Source organism: Sarcophilus harrisii, chromosome 5 (assembly GCF_902635505.1).
Source record: "Sarcophilus harrisii chromosome 5, mSarHar1.11, whole genome shotgun sequence".
Taxonomy (NCBI): domain Eukaryota; kingdom Metazoa; phylum Chordata; class Mammalia; order Dasyuromorphia; family Dasyuridae; genus Sarcophilus; species Sarcophilus harrisii.
In genome coordinates this window covers 98,692,830-98,712,792 of record NC_045430.1, presented here as the reverse complement: position 1 = coordinate 98,712,792, position 19,963 = coordinate 98,692,830, and the positions used below count along the sequence as shown (strand labels likewise).

Below are 19,963 nucleotides of genomic sequence, written 5' to 3'. Positions count from 1 at the left end.
TTTTCTTTTGGTGTCATGTGCTATTCTTTTCTTTATTTTTCATTGAGTGCTTTTGGGAGAGTAAGGATAGACATGACATTGTGCATGAGTTGTCTCTTTCTGGCCACTTGTAATTTCCAAGTGCCAAAGGCACTTGAAAATCTTACAACTGCATGATTCAAACTCAGGTTTTCCCTGTCATGTTCTGTATACTACCATCTGTACTTTGCCCTCTCTTAACAATAACTAGCCAAGTTTTTGTAAGACTTGTATTCAGAGTTTTACTTAAATGTCTTTTTTTGAAAGATCAATGATTGGCTTTCTAAGTTCTGCTTTTCAGGTTACTTGTCCTTGGCTTGTAAAGATTTCTTGTTATGTCAGTTTTATGGTCACTGCTGTGTTATTTTCTATTTTTGGTTGCAAGTCTTTGTATTACTGTAACAACCTTTTATATATATATATATATATATTTAAATAAAGGCCTTTGCTTTATTTTTTGACATTCCCTTCCCCCGGATCATTTTTTCTTTTTTGAATTTTCCTTTTAAGAGCCTAATTCTTAGTTCCTTTTTTCCTTTTGGGGTTTTTAAAATAAAACTGTTGCCTTCTAATTCTTCTCTTTACCTTATATTATTTCTTCAGTTGTTATTATTTTACTTGTCAATTCACTTGTTTCCCCTGTAGATTTTTTTATTTAATGATTTTTGTCCTCTTATTTTATTTGTTGCATTTCTTGCCTTTTTAAGGTAATAAAAGGAAAAAAGGATCTACAAGATCTAATTTGCTATTCAAATGAACTGCTATAATAAAAAAAAACTAAAAATTTATCTTTATACTTTATAGAAAATGTAATAAATGAATCCAGTAAAAACATGTAGGTATCATACAATTTTTTTGTAGTATAGATAGATGTCTTAAGATTGATTTATTTTAATTTTCCTCCACTATGTGTATAAAGAATATTAGGAAAGAATCGGATCCCTCTTCCAAAGTGAAAAAAGAAAGGTTGTTTATTTATGGTATGAATTCTGATACTTAAACTTATTTTGAAGGAAAACGATGTCAAGATTTCTTTGTTCACTACCTTTGTGGTTGGCTGTCTTGTAAGGCTTGAGGGGAGCTTGACCAAGGCTTATCATAAAAATGCAGCTCTTTAAGAATGTTACACACCCCCCCCCCCCCCCCCCCCCCCCCCCCCCCCCCCCCCCCCCCCCCCCCCCCCCCCCCCACACACACACACGTACCCTGGATACCACTGATTTAGTACTGGTAAATGCTCTGGTAACGAATAGAGTACTAATTTTGAAAGGCCAGGATCTAAGGGTGATAGATTTTTTCATATGGACATTTATGGATAAAAAATGAGAGAACTGCAGAATATTTAGACCCATTTTGAGTTTTACTGCATCATTTCCATTTGTAAAAGTAAACACTTTATTGTCATAGTATATATTTTGTCACCTTATATAAGTTTTGTTGCTATTTAAACGCTACTTAAATGTTGTGTATGTCTTTGTTTGCTTTGGTTCATGAATGCATTGGTTACCATCAATTCATTTAAGTCTTCCTTATATTTTGAATTCTTCATATTTGCTTCTTAAGAAATAAAGTATTACATAACTCAACTTATTCATAGCCTTAGACTATAGACTATGGGAGATTGACTCATGTTAAACTTGTGTTGATTCCCTGTATATGGTATATGTCATATTTTTCAGATGCTTTGTGCAAAGATATGGGTTGGAGAAGATATTTTTCCTAGATATATTTTACTTTAAAAGTTGTATAATTTTTATACAGTCAAAGTAATTTTTTTCCATGGATGGTTACAAATCCATTTTTTTGAGTAAATAGGTTGGTGCCTTATATTTAGTTTGTTTACTCATTTGGAATTTTTTGTGGAATATGGTATTTAAAATTCTGGTCTAGACCTATTTTTTAACCATAAATATCTAGTTTTCCCGTACTTAGTCCTGAGCAAAGAATTCTTGCTTACATTTTGGGGGGCTTGTCAAAGATTAGACTGATATAGTCAGTCTTTTTTTTTTAATCTAGGAAATAATTCCAGTAATTACTGCTATATGATACAACTTAAGAACTAATAATAACAAATTCCTTTCATTCCTATATTTCCCCCTGCTATTTGCAGAGATTGTGATTGCTTTTTTAAAAATCTGCTTAATTATTTTTAACTCTTTTCCCTACACTGACTCTCTGAATTTATTTCTTTTGATCACATTTTTAGTTTTTTATAAAAAAGTATTGGTGACAGTGGACAGCATTAATTAACTTCCTGCTAGAAAAGCTTTCACTATTTTTCCAATATAAATCATGTTGGTACTCGGTTTTTAGATAAACTCTTTGGATAATATTAATTTGGTATATATCATATAATATCAATATAATTTGATAATATTAAAGAAAAGATTCTTAATAATTAAAGATCCTTTTGTTTGTATGCTTTTTTAAAAAACTCAAATAATTGTTTTTCAAAAGCCTTTTCTGCATCTTTTTTTGGTATTTTTTGGTTTTTGTTCTTGTTGATAAGCATTTTTTAAATGCCAGGCCATTGTTTAATTTTGGGCATCAGATTTGGTCATAATATACAAAATTCTAATCTAGTAAGTCATAAATTACAATGTTCTCCCATTGTAATATATTGAGTCTCCTATGTTCTAATCTAGGAAGCTCATAGAGTTCATCAAAGAGGTATAGAATTTGTTTTGGTCTTTTGCTTTTTCCTTAAGCAATTAAAAGTAACAAGATACTAAATAAGACCCATGATCCTCGAATAGATAATAGTTTTGTCGTTGTGGATGATAGAATTCTCTGAAGCCTTACTTCACTTTCTCTATCAGTATCTTCTACCTCAAATGTTCTATTATGTTTCTTTTTATTTGTCTAATCTGCTTTGTTTTTGTTTCTGGCATAGTGGAAGATCTTGGCAAAAACAAGCACATTTTTTCAGCCAAATAAATAACTTTCCCCATTTTATAACTTCAGCATAAATAAGTTATAAATCAACTTCTCTGGTTTAGTTTCTCAACAGACACTATCTGTCTGAAGTTGAGTATTCAAGCAAGAAACCAGAAGGTCAGCTGTCTTGGGAAGAAGATTATACTAGGAAACCAAATCTTACAAAATGTTGGGAAGGCCAGAAGAAGCTAGAGTCTCTGGTGTCTTGGGATTCTGTTAAGCAACAGGAGACTGTAAAACCTATTTTAACTCCAGAAGAAGATAATCAAGAGAGCCCAAAATCCACTACTGTTGATCTTGAACAGAAGAAGCAAGAAATTTCTAAATCCAACATAGTTCGTGGGACATGGGAGCAAGACATACCCAAATCTAATTTAGTCTGTGGTCAGGAGGAACAGAAGAAACAAGAGTCCCTAAAGCCTTGGGTTGCTCCTCCGCAAAAAGAATTGGAGCCAAAGAAACAGACTACCAAATCTTGGACTCCTCCTGCCCAGGAGATTGGGTCTTGGCCAACTTCGATTAATGAAGAACAAGATAAAAAGTCATCTGAAATTCCAGAGCCCTGGGAAGACAATGTTGAGAGTCAGAAACAGACTTTGCTGCAAAAGTTACAATCTCCTTCTAAGTCCTGGGGACCTCCAGCAACAAATACTGCAGCAAATGGGCAGTTGATGACCAGGAAGTATGATTCAGAATCCAAAGATGTGAGTTGGGCATTATTCTGCTATTAGCAATATAAAGAACTTGTTAACTAATTAGATTGAGATCACTTTTTATGTAGCCCTTTGCAAAATAGTTTAAAAGAGATTTAATTTTGTTCTTTATTTACTAGATCTAGTTATCTTTGAGATACTCATATCATTTGTCTTTAGCTATTTAAGTTTGAGGTAAAATTTGCTCATCTGAAAACTAGCTAGTTAACTTGGTGCTGAGATCATAGGCCCTGAAAGTAGGTACTGAAAGGCTGACTCTTATTTTTTAGAACTGAGAGCACAGATAGCAACCCAATCATGAAGTGAAAAAAGTAAGTAATATACAAAAACATCATGGAATAAAAAGAAAAAAAAACTTTTTATAATAGAAATAGTATCCTATGACAATATCAAAAAATATTGGTCTTTTGGTGGGGTTGATTTTCCTGCTTCACTTTCATGATAAGTTTGCTTTTGTGGCTTCCTACCACCAATTTGTACCTAGTTGTTAAGATAAGACATTTTGGTAGCCAAATCCAAAGTTGGATTTTTCCCTAGGATATTGTGGGATTAGAAATGTTTCCTTTAAGGTAAAACAATGAATATAAAGATAATTCATTGAATAACTAGCTTTGTTGAATAAGAAAACATTGTATAGACTGGGGGGAAAAAGAGAAGCTATCACCAAGGAAACATTTGTGAGCCAACAGTTTCGATTATTTGTTGTTATATATTGAGAATCTTCACCTTTCTTCAAGTTTGGCTTTAGAGTAATTTTTAAAAGGTTTTAGTGAATCTTTTGTAATCTCCATGAGTTCCTGTGTCTGTAATCCTTTTGTTTTAAATTATTTGAGTTGCCCCCAATGCAAAATTTATTTATCTTAAGGAATATAAAATTGTTTTGTATTGGCCAGTGTTTCGCACCTCCAGAGAGATTTGCTGGGAGTTGAACACAAACCAAGATTTTTCTCTACAACCTTGAATATTATGATTCTTGGGTACATTCAAGCACAGAACAAAATGAACGAATGATCCCTATGTCAACATCTGTTGGATGGAGGGAGTATCTTAATGGCATAATTATTGTCACAGCTCTAATTTATTTGTCTTACATTTCCTTTTAAAAAATGTTCTTGTCATTAACCTTAGTTTTTCTAAGCCTGCCTCTGCAGAAGATTGCTATTTTGTGGATGAAATCTGGCTGATGAGTAAAATTACAATATGATTTTATTACAGTTTTTATAAAACTAGAACTTAATGACAGTCCTCAAATATATCTTTTGTCCAAACTTTCCCCCACTCCCCTTTTTTCTTTATAAAATCAGAATCTTTATATGGCTCTTTTCTACCACTGTTTATTCTTGAATGGAATTAAATAGAAGAATGACTTTTTGTATTGGGACCTATTTCTGTTTGGTAAGCTTATTTCACAGACAGCCTGCGATCCAAAACACTTGAAAGTAACAGCTCAAACTATAATTAATGATAGAACTTGAAGATGAAGTGAAGCAAGGTTTTGATGAACTGGAGAGGTTACTTTATACAGCAGCCTTAACTTCCTAGAACATGAAAGGAACCAAAAAGACTATTAAGAAAATAATAAATCTATATACTTCCTTAAAGTAAGGAAGTACTATTGTACATGATAGCTACATGAAGTCATATCTTATTATAGTTAATTGATTAGTCACTTCTACATGATGGATGGCATATAAGTGACCTTGAGTTACATTGCAATATGGCAATGATGACACTGAATCATTATGAATAAGATTAAATTATGGTGCTTATGTTTAAGATTATAGAAAATAGTATAATTTGAGTTCATCCAAAGGGACTGAAAAAATTTAAAGTAGGGGAAAACTTGCTTGTGAAGCCCCTTTTCCCTAGTGATTCGAATATGAAATGCTCCTATAAATGATTTCTTAGTAACTAAAGAGGAAAGATTTTCTTTAGTAGAAAATTTTAATTTCATTTTCTTGTGTGATATGGACTTCTCTCTTAGGTGCCTAAGCTTTTGAATCCCTCCAAAGATACCCCTTTTGCCCCTCCAAATGATTCAATTCTAAGGAAAGAAAAGCTTCAGGATCTGATGACTCAGATTCAGGGAACTTATAATTTTATGCAGGTAAGAGTCTGAGTGGCTTTTCAGGAGGCTCTTTAATATATAGGGCCATTAAAACAATTGTTTGTCAGCATTTTATTTCAAATGAACAAATGCCGGGTATTCATATGTTCAGTAATATTTAGGATTTTAAAATATAAGACTGTTTCTATTCTCAAATATCTTGCAGCTCACATGAGGAAATAATAATAGTAATATCTAGCATTTATGTAGTGCTTTAAGGTTGCAGAGTACTTTACAAATAATATTTATTTTTATTCTTCCAATAACCTTGAAATCTGAATGCTATTTTTTATGGGGCAGGCAGAAGTTAGATGACCCATCCAGGGTTAGTCAGTGAGTAAGTATCTGAGGAAGTATTTGCACTCATGTTCTCCTAACTGTAGATCCAGCACTCTATTCACTGTACCACCTATCTGCCTTGCCCAAGACAAATTTTGTTTTGGATCAACAATATAAAAGTCCAGAAAAGCTAATTTAGCTAGTGCACTAAGTTCAAAGGTTAAGGTCACTGAATATAAAACTAGAAAGAAGGCTTCATGGCATCACTGGAAATGACTGATATAGGAAGGAAAAAGAGAATTCAAATTTAAGGGTTATCATTAACTCAACATGAATCATTATGTGTCTACAACAAAATAAACTTGGTTTTCTCTTAGTTTATTTGAATGAAGGCTTACCACTCAAAAATGAAGGCTAAGTTATTTTCATGTAAAGATAATGCTTTGGAAATTGGTTCTCCATGTAAGAATTATTCCATATACTTGTAAAAAGTGGTTCATTTATTTTGGCAGCTGCTTTAGGCTAGAATTTTTTTAAAACCTGCTTAAGGTATTTTACAGAAAGTGGGAAAATCTAAGTTAATATGCTATTTATTACAGCTTCCAAATAAAAATACTATAGATTTTATGAGCAAGTTTGAGCTTATACTTTGCTTTATTGGTAACAGAACTTTTAAATGAATTAATGATATTTGCTTCTACTACATAATCTTTAATTTTGTTGGTTTTTTTAAATGGTAAACTTAAGGAATCAGTTTTGGATTTTGACAAGCCTTCAAGTGCACTTCCTTCACCACAACTGCCTTCAGTTATTCCAGATAGTCCTGAAGGTATGTGATCATTCTCAAATCTTTAGTTACAATCACCTTTTTTCTCTAAAGAATGGTTCTGTTAGAAAATACTGCTACCAAGTTGGAAGGAGCTCCAAAACTAAGTGGTCATCTATGCCTGCCTAGTGTTTAAGGGTTTATGTGATTGTTGAAATCTGATAGGAACAGACATTTAGATAATAGATTAAAATAACTTTTTACTTGAAATATAGTAACCTGTTATATAATTTGAAGGTACAGCAAAGGTACTCACAAAAAGATATTTGAAGCTTTGCTTTATTGCTTCTCTTGGAATACTTAATTCCATATTCTGTCAAATTGGCTTTCTATTAGCAGTAATTTTAATCTTAAGATATCTGTGAAACTTTTCTTATTAGAATGTAGGCTTCTTGAAAGCAGAAATTGTTTCATTTTGTGTTTGCATCCCTACAATCTTAAGAAATGATTGTGGATGAATTGAAACTAAACTTAGTAGGGAGATCAAATTGCTTAGCCCAAAATTGGATGTATTGAATATTATAGTTTGTAAAATTGAATCCATTGAATTTTGGTTTTCAATGTGAGTCACTCTACTTTTTATGACAATGAAACAAATACATTACTGTCTGTTATGTATAAGGAACTGTGTTAAGTTCACTGGTATTACAAAGATGGTTATAACCAAGAGTGTGCTGGTTGTTCATTCTTTGTTCTTGAAGAGGACCAGTGACATCATGAAGGTGATGGCTTCACTTGTGAATGAATTGGATTATGAGCGGGGCTGAACTGTGCAGTGTTGTCAGTCTCATTCTCCAGAATCATCTGAGTCTTGTGGCATTGCTGGTAAAAAACTTGCTAAAGGTAGCAGGGCAGAATACACGCAACACACTTTTAAGTCAGTCAGTAAATATTATTAAGCAACTACTTTGTATCAGGCACTGCGCTAAATGCTGGGAATACAAAGAAAGGTAAAAGACAGTCCCTGTCCTTGAGGAACTCAAAATCTAATGGAAGAGATAACAAACAAACAAATATACCCAAATAAGCTATGTCCAGATTAAATAGGCAGTAATGAATGTGTATGGAAGGCACTCCATAATGAATGGAAGGAGATTGAGAAAGGCTTCCTGTAGAAGGGGGATTTTAGCTGGGACCTGAAGAAAGCCAGGGAAGTCAGGAAAGAGATGAGAAAGGAGAATATTCCAAGTATAGGAGAAAGCCAGAGAAAATGGCCAGAGATGAGAGATGAAGTGTCTTGCCAATCAGCACAGAGCCCAGTGTTATTGGATCAAGTACATGGGAGACATAAGGTGTTAAATTGTAATGGACTGAAGCTCGAGGTGATGCACTGAGGTCCCAAGCACGTGAGACTAAATAGTAATTGGACCATACTCTGTTAATATATGCTTGGAGAAAGAATGGACCCCCCCACTCTTTGTGCAAGTTCTGATGTATAGGAAATGATGAAGGGACGATTTTGGTGGGTGGAGAGAGAGGCAGAGAGACTGCTGGTCAAGTTAATGTCGCCATCTCCCTTCACCTCCACAAAGAATAAAGATCGAAGATTTTCCCTTAATCTGAATTCCTGATTCCGGCTGATTTTAAAATATGCGGTCATCACATTAAATGATTTGAAAGGTAGATTTTACCTAGGTTATAAAAGGTCTGAATGTCCAACAGAATTTTGTGTTTGATCATGGAGGTATATGGGGATGACACAGCCAGAATGGTTCTTTAAGTCATTTTGTTTGATTGAATGAAGGAGTGCACTGGATAGAGGAGGGACTTATGGCAGGCAAACTAAATGAACAGAGTATTGTAATAATCCAGCAGTGAGGAGATGAAGTCCTGCATTAGAAGAGAGAAGGGGATATATTTGAGAGATGTTAACAAAAGAAATAGGTCTTGACAAGTGAAACCTAAGACTTAGGGATTTCACTAAGGTTGTGGGGACTGGGAGGGTGGTAGTATCTTTGGCAATAAAGAGTAAATTTGCAGAGGTGGGTTTCAGTGGAAAAGATAAGGAGCTCAGTTTTTGACTTGTTTATTTTAAAATCAACTGAACTATTCAACAACTGTACTGGACATCCAATTGGAAATGTATGAAAGGCTGATGAAAATTGAGATTGGAAATCTGAAGAGAGGTTAAGTAGGGCTGGTTAGGTAGATTTGTATGTAAAACTGCATTATTAACATTTTCTCCATCACTTTTAGGTCTGGACTATCAATGAAACAGTAAATTAAGGCCTGATTTATAGTGTGCTGTTGACTCCCACAAGCTGGTTTGAGTTGGCTTCTGCATGCTCCTGGGTATAACATTTGCTTTTGAAGGAATTAAAATATAATGAGAATGGTGAAAGGGAAAGACAAATTCTCTGTAACAAGAGAAAGGGTCAGGCAAAGTGATCTGAGAAATTGAAACAGCACTTTCCTCTGGGAATAGAGGAAAAAGAGGTCAGAGAACAGTCAAGGAAGGTTTCATGGAGGAGGTGACATTTGAGTGAATGTGATTTCCATCCTAAGAGTGTGAAGAGATGAGACCACCAAAGGAGAGACTATGTAGGAAAATGGGAAAAGGATGTAGGACATAATTTTGGAGTATGTCTACCTTTAAAGGTCAAGAAGATATGTCATCAACACAAAAGCAGAAGGGATGGTCAAAGGTAAATTATGAAAAGTGTAATATCTTTGAAGCTAGAGACAGTACCAAGAAGTTCATGGAAGAAATGGAGGAAGGGGATGAGATTTGAAAATGGCTAGAGAAGGAAATCCATTTTTTTTTTTAAATGATAGAGGTCAAGGAACCATGGAGTAGTATTTCAGAGTAGTAGATTATTAAGGGTCTGAAGAATGAATGAATAAAAAAAATTAGGTATTTGCTATGAATAAAGAACTATGCTACATTGAGTCACATACAAATATTAAGACAGTTTCTTGCCCTCAAGGAATAGTTTACATTCTTTATTTTTCCATTTTTTTGTTATTATGAGCCTCAGAAGCATAAACCTTGCTGTATTTAGAGGAACTAGAAAAAGGATTATATTTGAGACAGCTTTTAAATGCTTTTAAATTAAAAGAAATGGAGCTTTTAATGTGCAGATTGGAATTTTTGCTTTGTTTTTTGAGGCTAGAATAAACATAATTTTATTGATATAACCTTTCCACTAGCAGTGATAATATTGATTTGATTATAGTTTCAGAATTGTTTTCCCCCTCTTTTTCCCTATGCACATTTGGTAGTAGAAAGAAAATAAGACAATAGTTTGAGAGGGTTAATAACAGGCTTAAGGAAAAGTTTTTGGAATAGGGGATTTGGGGTTTATATACTACTTAGCTCTTTTTATGAAAGTTCAAAATACTACTTCCAGTTTTTTTTTTTAACTCCTTGTAATATCAATGTATAACATAGTGGAAGCAGGTATCTTCCCCCCCCCCTTTTGTTAAAGCTTTCTCCAACCTCCTTGTTTTAAAGATAAATTATCAGACCCTTAATGAGCTGAACATTAGATGCTATATCTCACCTGCAGCTAGGACTTTCTGCAATATCCCCTCTTGACTTGCTACTTAATTTATAGAGATAGAAGAAATTAGACTTTATTTCTTCCAACAGTAGCTTGCTTACATGTTTTGCAGCTTCTATAGAACAGAAACTATCCAATCAAAATGACTTTCTTCAAGAGCCATTACAAGTAAGTCTCTAGAGTTATTTATCCTCTTAACCTTGACCTCCTAAAAACAGAATTTAATTCTTAAACTTAAATACCACCTAATTGAGTGATGTCCTACACAGCACTCAAAAGTATGGCAATGTAAAATTTGATTACTACTGGAACTGATAATAAATAATCTTGGAATAAGTGATTCTGGGATACAGTAGAATAAATATTAAGAGTGAAAGGAATAAGTATGAGCTGCGCTCTAAACAATTGGCTCTTGAACTCTTTAGTATTCCATGCATAACTTGCCTGGTACTATAACATTTTAGAACTGGGAGATATTTTAAAATATAGTTGGTGAATTATTTGTGCTTTACAGATTTTCTTGGGTACCATAATTTTACTGCTTTATTTTACATGACAAAAAAAATTCTATTATGTGATAAAAATGTGTCTTTTGGTAAATTGCATTTAAATTTGACCATTTTATGCTTCTCTATCTAGGCTGCTACTTCTTTTGTTAAGAATAATACCAATTCTTTAGTGATTGCTGATCAAGCTTCTTCTGGATCTGAAATGGAGCTAGAGACTCATCAGGTAAAAGATATGTTGACTCTGATCATAAAGGAAAATTATCTTTACTTTTGTTACTATATGAGGAGGTATAATTAGTTGTATGGTGGCATGTCCTTTGAGTGAATACTAAGATATCAAAGAAAGAGGAGCTTATATCTCCTTGGTTATTAATAAATTTTATTAGGTTAACTGAGGAAGTATACTCACAAGAAGTTAGTTGTCCTGGGTGGACAAAGTAATGTAGATCCTTGTACTAACCCCAGAGCAGGCCAAATATTACCTAGAAACAGAACCAAGAAGGAATGAAGGCAGGGATGGGCCGGGGTCATGTGCAAGTTTCCCAATTGCATGGATCTTCTTGGGCTATTTAGATTTACTTAAAATTGTTTTTATTCTCTAGGAGACTTGAGGCTCTGGCTACCATTGTAAGTCCAGGAACTACAGATTTACAAGGTTATTAGCTAATTTTAACCTCGCTTTACAGATATGCTAAATCTAGTCAAGGACAGTAAGGACTGTAGTACTGTTGAGATGTGGGAATAGGGGGAGCGATCCTCTCTGCTCAGAGATGCAGGTCTAAAGCAAAAGAATTTGCGAACCTCGAAATCTGTGGCAAAAAAAGGATTTTTATTGTTCACTAAGAAAGGAGGCTTTCTTAGTGGGCAAAATTCCCCGTTAGAAGTTTGTCAAAGATGTGTTTAGCAGATCTCTGGTTATATGGGCAAGTGTTGACCTGGGGCTGGGAGCTGTCTTTATTGTCTTTGTTGATTGCCAATCTTTGCTAATCAATAAAGGATCATCAGACAGAGATCTCCAATTGAATCGAAGGCTTTTCCCAGAGAATGGGAACTCACTGAAGGGGATCTGGGCCACCCCTAAAAGATCAATAGAGGGTGATTTGACCAAAATCTCCAATTGAATGAAGCCACTTCACTTGTTTGGGAAAGTATGCTTTCCCGGGGGAAAGCCTGAGACCCCAAATCTCCCTTTTTTTACAGATTAAAGGGGACATAGTTTCAGGGTTCACCCCTATCATTTTCCTCTCTCAAGCAGTCCCCTCAAATTCATTTGGGTACTTGGATGGAGGTCTCATCTTCGGTAACTGCTTCAAGCTGACAAGGACTTAGAAATGTCCCTAAGTTCACTGGGGGCCAAGCTAGGAGGGGAAGTGTGAGATCTGAAAACAGTGGCACCCCAGCATCTAAGGGGAGTTGTGTGTCCCAGTCAGTCATCCCATGATCTCCAGGCTGAAGGAACAGTTGAAAATTCGTAGCTTGAAGCCTAGGGGAAATAAATCTCACGAGTAGTTTGAAAATGCAGGAGTCAAATATGAGTAAAAAAATAATTAGAAGTGGAGTTAGTATAAGGCTTAGTAGAGACCATAGACAGGAAGCCCACCCAGAAGAAGACTGGTGGGGGGTGGGGGTGGGGAGTAAGGAGTTTCTCATGAACGTCTTGCATCCAGCCACCTTTCTCTAAGATTCTCTCAGTATAAAGCTCAACCTCCCTTGAGTTATTAGTATACATATAGCAAGAGGTATTGACCAGGGCACAGATACCTCTGCTCCAGGCAAGGAGATAATCCAAAGCCATTCAGTTATCTAAAACAATGTTAGCAAGAGAGTCCAAAGATTCTTGGATCTCCCAGAGAGAGTGTGAAGTTTTGTGGGCCAGCTGGTTGATTGTGGTAGTAAGGTTGGAAAGATGTTCTCATGTTCTAAGTATCCCACCCAGGGGACTAGGATTGCAGTGCCTTTCTTTAAGTGCCAAAGAACATTTTCCCCAAATGCCCGCTTTTGTCTCCTTGAAGAGGTGGGGGCTGTGTCTGAGGTGCTAACATTGTATACAGTGAAAAGAGCACTTAAGTAGTCTAGAGTGCAAGACCCCATAATGCTTGAAAGGAGTTAAGCATCAGTTGGAGAGAATTACGGGTGGGGGAAGGTCCCAATCAGAGGCATCCTTAGAAATGGAATGGAGTAGAATGGAGAACTTTATAGAGAAAAGCATATCCCTTATGCACACAGATTCTGTAGCAGTCTCCTGGTTGCTTGTCTCCAAGGATGATTGTAGTTACATAACATTCTATCAGTCAGAACATGAGTTTGCAGGAGGTTATGAAGAAGCTTCAAAGAAGGTGCTGTAGAAGCACTGTGAGTGAGTTTGCCAGGATAATCTTGGAATAGATACCCTACAGTTATTCTTTGGGGAGGTCCATAATCATAGGTTCATTTAGCTTGTGGCCCACCTCTTCAGCTAGTGCAAGTTGCCGAGGTGAAATTGTGGCAGGCTTGAGAGAGGTCACATTTACCTGCACAACAGTATTGGTGGTACAGGTCCCAACGTCAGGGATGTAAACATGGCCATTATGGGCCACAGTGACAACCACTGTCTCCGTGGTAAGGTGATGTGTAAATATGAGATCTTTCCCAGCTAGAAAACAGGGGATAGTTGGGTCAGAGTAGTTCCCTTGTGGTTGGCTAGTACAAATGGGGCAGCATCCAGGGAGGAGATGGTGATATATGGGAATGGGACCTTTGTTTTTTTTTTTTTTTTTTAAATAGCCTTTTATTTACAGGATATATACATGGGTAACTTTACAGCATTAACAATTGCCAAACCTCTTGTTCCAATTTTTCACCTCTTACCCCCCCACCCCCTCCCCTAGATGGCAGGATGACCAGTAGATGTTAAATATATTAAAATATAAATTAGATACACAATAAGTATACATGACCAAAACATTATTTTGCTGTACAAAAAGAATCAGACTCTGAATTATTGTACAATTAGCTTGTGAAGGAAATCAAAAATGCAGGTGTGCATAAATATAGGGATTGGGAATTCAATGTAATGGTTTTTAGTCATCTCCCAGAGTTCTTTTTCTGGGTATAGCTAGTTCAGTTCATTACTGCTCCATTAGAAATGATTTGGTTGATCTCGTTGCTGAGGATGGCCTGATCCATCAGAACTGGTCATCATCTAGTATTGTTGTTGAAGTATATAATGATCTCCTGGTCCTGCTCATTTCACTCAGCATCAGTTCGTGTAAGTCTCTCCAGGCCTTTCTGAAATCATCCTGTTGGTCATTTCTTACAGAACAGTAATATTCCATAATTTTCATATACCACAATTTATTCAGCCATTCTCCAACTGATGGACATCCGGAATGGGACCTTTGTAAAAAGTGCATTAGGCCTCATCTGTGGGCCACCTTGGGGGTGATGATGGCACATCCAACAATCCTGGACACCCCCATTATCCGCAGAGTTTCTTAGTATGACCAGAAAGTTGTCTCCCCACTGGCAAGGGCTCAGAATAAGACCAGGAAAGCTGGAGAGAGAGAGTATCAGGAGTAGAGTCCTCATGATGAGGAAGGAAGGAGATTAGAGTGAGGGCCTTCTTTCTCCAGAGTTTTTTCAGGTTTCTTGTGGAAGAGAAACTTCAGGCCCTCTATGAGCTCACAGGAAAATTCTGATGTATCTGAAGGAGAGGTAAGAGAAGCAGCATTTTTAATCCTAGAAATATGAGTCCAGCTGGGGGACCCTTCCAGTTTGACTGATGTTAGAGTTGTCAGAATGACCTTGTATGGGCCTTTCCACTTTCCATCTAGAGGGTCAGACCCTTGAGGCTTCCAGGATTATAAGTATACCATGTCCCTGGGTTTTACAGGAGAGGCAACCTGAGCATGAGCGTCTATCTGTAGGTTTAGGGAGATGCCATTCCAGGAATTTGAGTCTAGTTTCTTTGAAAAATAAGCAATAGGTCTCGGGTCAGGTCCCAGAGTCTGAGTTAAGACCTCCAAAGCCTGAGTGAAAGGCTTTTCTAAGTTAAGCAGGGGTAGAGCAAGGGCAGAGGTCAATTTTGGACTTCAGGTCGGTTAAAAGCTTTGACCTGATCAGGTCCCCATTCAAAAGGAAGATTATCAAGGTCTTGAATAGAATCATAGAGAGGCCTTGGCAATAATCCCAAAATTGGGAATCCAGATCCTGCCCAAACCAGCCATGCTCAGGGAAGTGTACAGCTGCTTCTTTGAGGCAGTGTCTGGAAGGCCTAAAATGGTCTGTTTCCTCTCCTCAGAAAGAGCGAGAAGTGGGGGTAAGATTGTGGCCCAAATATTTGACAGACTGGCAGGCAATGTGGGCTTTGGGTAAGGAGACCTTGTAGCCCCTTGAGGCTAGAAAATTTAGGGTTTTCATGGCTGCATTTAGGGACTCCTTTCTGATGGGACCGCAAAGTAAAATGTCATCAATATACTGGATAACACTGCTGCCAAGCAACTCCAATTCCTTAAATTTTTAGCCAGTGCCTGTCCAAATATGTGGGGGCTATCTCGGAAGCACTGGGGCAGAACCATTCAAATTAGTCGGTAGGGAGGTTCCCCTGGCCCATTCAAAAGCAAAGAGAAACTGTGAGTCTTTATGCAAAGGTATACAAAAAAGAAAGCATCTTTAAGATCTAGGGTAGTGAAGCACTTTGACTCTCCTGAGATCTGAGTAAAGCTTGTATAAGGGTTAGGTAAGATGGGATGGATCGGAATGAGGCTTCATTAATTGCCCTGAGATCCTGCACCATGCAAAACTCTCCATTAGCTTTTCTAACAAAAAGAATTGGAGTATTGCAAGGAGACTCACAGGGAACTAAAAGCTTAAAATTAAGAAATTTCTCAATCAGAAGTTGCAGCCCTTCCCTAGCCTCAGGCTTTACTGGGTATTAATGTCTATGAAGAAATATAGTAGGGTCTTACAGCTTGATTAAGGCTGGGGTGATTTGCTTCAGCCTCCCAGGAATCCCCTGATCCCAGATAGAAGAATACATTTCTTCCCAGATTTCATAGGGAATATGTGAAGGATTTGAAAGGAGTACAAAAAGATCACTTGGAGGTCTGAGAAGAGAGAATTGGGTCCCCAATCTCGCCATTAAATCATGCCCCAATAAGGGAGCAGAACAGGAGGGAATTATAAGAAAGGAGTGTGTAAACAATAGCTCACCAAGCTAGCAAGGCAGAGGGAAAGTCTCAAAGCAGTTCTTAAGTTTCCCTTCAATTCCCATTACCTTTGGGGGGGAGGGGGAGGTCGAGTGGGACCAGAGTGCCAGAACAAAACTAAAAGAGAAGCCCCCGTATCAAAAGGAAATTCAGTGGCCTTATGTGTCACATCCAAAGTAATCCTGGGTTCAGCAGTGATAATGGAGTAAGGGGGGGGGGGTGGTCTGGCCGAACCCTGGGCCCCATCATTCCTGGTCCTGAGGAGAACGGAAGGGCAAGGCTTGAGGCAGCAGCTCTACACTTCTCCGGGGAGTCCTTCATCCAGTGCTCTTCCTTGTTGCATTCAGGGCAAGGGCCGGGATGGGGGGCGGGGCCGGGGGGGGGTCCAAGAGCCTACCCAGTGTCCCTGCCCATTATACCTATAACACACACTCCTGTCTTTCTGGAAATAATGGCAATCAAGAGATGGGTCTACTCTTTGTTTCTTGCAATGGCCCTGCGGTCTTCCTCCTCTGCTGCAGCTCAGCCCTTGTTAAAAACTCCAAAAACTGCTTCTAATAACTGGGTCATGAGAGTTTAGGACCCCAAGACTAACTTCTACAGTTTCCTCTGTGTATCTGGGGCAGATTGATTAATAAAATGCATCCCGAGGACTGTGGTCTCCTCTGGAGAAGTGGGGTCAGATTAGTGTATTTCTTTTGATCCTCTACAAGGCGGCCCTGAAAGAGGGTAGGATTTTCCTCAGCTGCTTGGGTGATCTCCCTAAGTTTGTCATAATTAACCTGCTTCTTAATTCCCCTCTTCATGCCCATGTCATCCCAAACTTTTGGGCCAGATCCCAGATTCTCTTTTTTTCCTCTATGGTACAACAGGAGGAGATAATGATATTAACATCTCCCCAGGAAAGATCAAATTGGAGGGCAATGGCTTTAAGCCCTTCAATATACTTGGTGGGGTCCTTGGAGTACGGGCCCAGTTTCTCCTTAATTTGGGAAAGATTTGATATTGAAAAAAGCACCTGTATTCTAAGTGTCCCTCCCCAAGAGTCTGCTACTCCCTCAGGAGACAGAGTTTAGAAGGGGTAACTAAATCGGGGTCCTGAGTAGAAGATGTGGCTGAATCGGCTCTTAGGGAAGAGAAAGAGAAGTTCCACTCCCAGTATGAGGACTGTGGCGTGGGGGCTGGGTGGCCTTAGAATCTAGTTCAGAAGGTGGGGGGTTTTGGATATTGTGGGGCCCAAGGGTCCTGTTTTTGATAAGGGAGTAGTTTTAGAAGGGATTTGCAAGCCTCCTGATAAGCACTGCAATGGGGAGCAGGAGCATCTTGTGCACCTAAAGGAATGAAAAGGAGGGGGTCATTTAAAATGTCAGTTTCTACCTCAAGTTCCCTTGCAATAAATTTTACCAGCAGCATTCTGCAGTGTTGTCTTCATTTAGGATATTGAGATAAAGTCATAAAAGCTTGGACATAAGGAACTTCAATCCATCTGCCTTGCCTCTGGCAAAACAAATCAAGCTGCTGGATGTTTCCGTAATTAATTGAGTCATTAATAGGCCATTTTTCCTGGTTCTCCAAAATATATTGAGGCCAGGCAGCATTGCAAAAGTAGAGATTTTTGGTCTTGAGATCTTTCAAGCCAAATTTGTCCATGTTTTTTTTTTTGTTTTTTTTTTTAAGAGACAGCCTAAAGGAGAATCTTTAGGAATAGAGGAAGTGAGCTGTCCCATTTTGCCACAAGCTCCAGATTTTTCAGTTCTATAGCTCTTTATTCTCTTTAGGTGTCCCTAGAGAGAAAGAAAGATATGACAAAAACTTTACCTGATTAAGGGAACTTTTTGTCAAGTCAAGTCAAGTCATGCCACAGTCTGGGCATCCCTGGACAGAGTGTTCTGCTGGGTTTGGAGCTCCCAGACAACTCAAAATTTTCCTGGGAGTTTGGGCTATCCTTGCTATAGAATGGAGCATCAGAAAAGAGGGGCTTACCTCAGCCAGGCTCTTGGGAATCCCCATATGGGCCACCAAATGTTAATAGGGAATAGGGAGAGAGATCCCCTCTGCTTGGAGGTGTAGGTACAATGCAAAAGAATTTGCAAACCCCAGATCTGTGGCAAAAAGGATTTTTATTGTTCACTAAGAAAGAAGCTTAGAAGTTTGGCAAAGATGTGTTTAACAGACCCCTGGTTATATGGGCAAATATTGACCTGGGGCTGGGAGCAGTCTGGACTAATCAATAAAGGACCATCAGACTGAGATCTCCACTTGAATCAAAGGCTTTTCCCAGAGTCTGGGGACCCCCTGAAGGGGATCTGAGCCACCCTCAAAAGATCAATGGAGGGTGATTTGACCAAGATCTCCAGTTGAATGAAGCCACTTAACTTGTCTGGGAAGATATGCTTTCCCAAGGAAAGCCTGAGAGACCCCAAATCTCCTTTCTTTTACAGATTAAAGGGGAACACAGTTTCAGGGTTCACCTCTATCAGTACTGTAGCCCTTTTTATATCTGTTTATAAGAACTAATACTTTATAGTGTTAATAAGTTCATTTTTTTATTTTATTTTATTTTTTTTATTTAATAGCCCTTTATTTATAGGTTATATGCATGGGCAACTTTACAGCATTAACAATTGCCAAACCTCTTGTTCCAATTTTTCACCTCTTACCCCCCACCCCCTGCCCTAGATGGCAGGATGACCAGTAGATGTTAAATACATTAAAATATAAATTAGATACACAATAAGTATACATGACCAAACCGTTATTTTGCTGTACAAAAAGAATCAGACTCTGAAATATTGTACAATTAGCTTGTGAAGGAAATAAAAAATGCAGGTGAGCATAAATATAGGGATTGGGAATTCAATGTAATGGTTTTTAGTCATCTCCCAGAGTTCTTTTGCTGGATGTAGCTGGTTCAGTTCATTACTGCTCCATTGGAACTGATTTGGTTCATCTCATTGCTGAAGATGGCCAGGTCCATCAGAATTGATCATCATATAATATTGTTGTTAAAGTATAGAATGATCTCCTGGTCCTGCTCATGTTAATAAGTTCATAATGGAAAAACTTATGCCATACTCCTTAGGTATCACCTAACTGGTGTATTAGAATAGAGTTCTGTCAGTTACCTTAACTTGATGGGGCTACCCAAAGTAATAGTTAATAATTTATTAAGTATCTACTATGTACTGGGATCTATTTTAACTGCTGGCAATAAAAGAAAGGCAAAATATAGTTCCTGCTCTCAAGGAGTTCACAGTCTGAGGGAAACAACATGTAAATAATTATGCACAAACAAAATATATACAAGATAGATTAGTTATGGTCAATAGAGGAAAGACATAACGTCAGCACATAGGTTTTTTTTTTTTTTTTTTTTTTTTTTTGGTCAGAAATGAGTTGTGTGTAGGATAGTGCTAGACCCCCTTTCCCAAGTTAACTAATCAGAGACATCTTCAGGTACAAAAAGAAAGCATTTATTTAATCCCTGCAGGGAAAAGCCCAGATGCACCTGGGAGCCATCATAACTCCTGCCATATGCTCCTGAAACTGACCAATAGGAAGTAGAACACCTGGTTAAATAGGAAAAGACTCAAGCCTTTTCCATGGATAGACTAAAAGGAAGTAACCATCCTTGACCAATGTTGTCTGTTTCCTGTGAGTCACGTAGCTTCCTGCGGGTGTGACTTCTTGAGGGTTTGACCTTTAGAGACCATGTGATTCCCTGCAACCCAGGGTTCAAGACTGGGAATAGGAGTCGTGTGATTTCCTGAAACCTGAGCCCCAAGACCTCATCTTCCTGCTCTGGGGTATAAGAATCATGTGACTTAGGTCTTGTCTCAGTACTGAGAAAACTGCATCCAATCAGTCCCATTCAGTTGTTTCAAT

The 19,963-nt window shown here is 37.7% G+C and overlaps 1 protein-coding gene across 7 annotated transcripts in view; it reads left to right on the top strand.

Moving 5' to 3' along the window:
• Positions 1–19,963, top strand: part of CAPRIN2 (caprin family member 2) — a 109,196-nt gene that overhangs the window by 35,353 nt on the left and 53,880 nt on the right. For 6 of the 7 annotated variants that reach the window (XM_031938122.1, XM_031938119.1, XM_031938120.1 and 3 more), the window contains 5 exons: positions 3,018–3,659; positions 5,653–5,775; positions 6,802–6,883; positions 10,496–10,551; positions 11,023–11,115. In XM_031938122.1, the coding sequence (XP_031793982.1) occupies positions 3,018–3,659; positions 5,653–5,775; positions 6,802–6,883; positions 10,496–10,551; positions 11,023–11,115 (996 nt within the window). The remainder of the gene's footprint in view (positions 1–3,017; positions 3,660–5,652; positions 5,776–6,801; positions 6,884–10,495; positions 10,552–11,022; positions 11,116–19,963) is intronic. The other variant, XM_031938118.1, reaches the window with a different exon arrangement.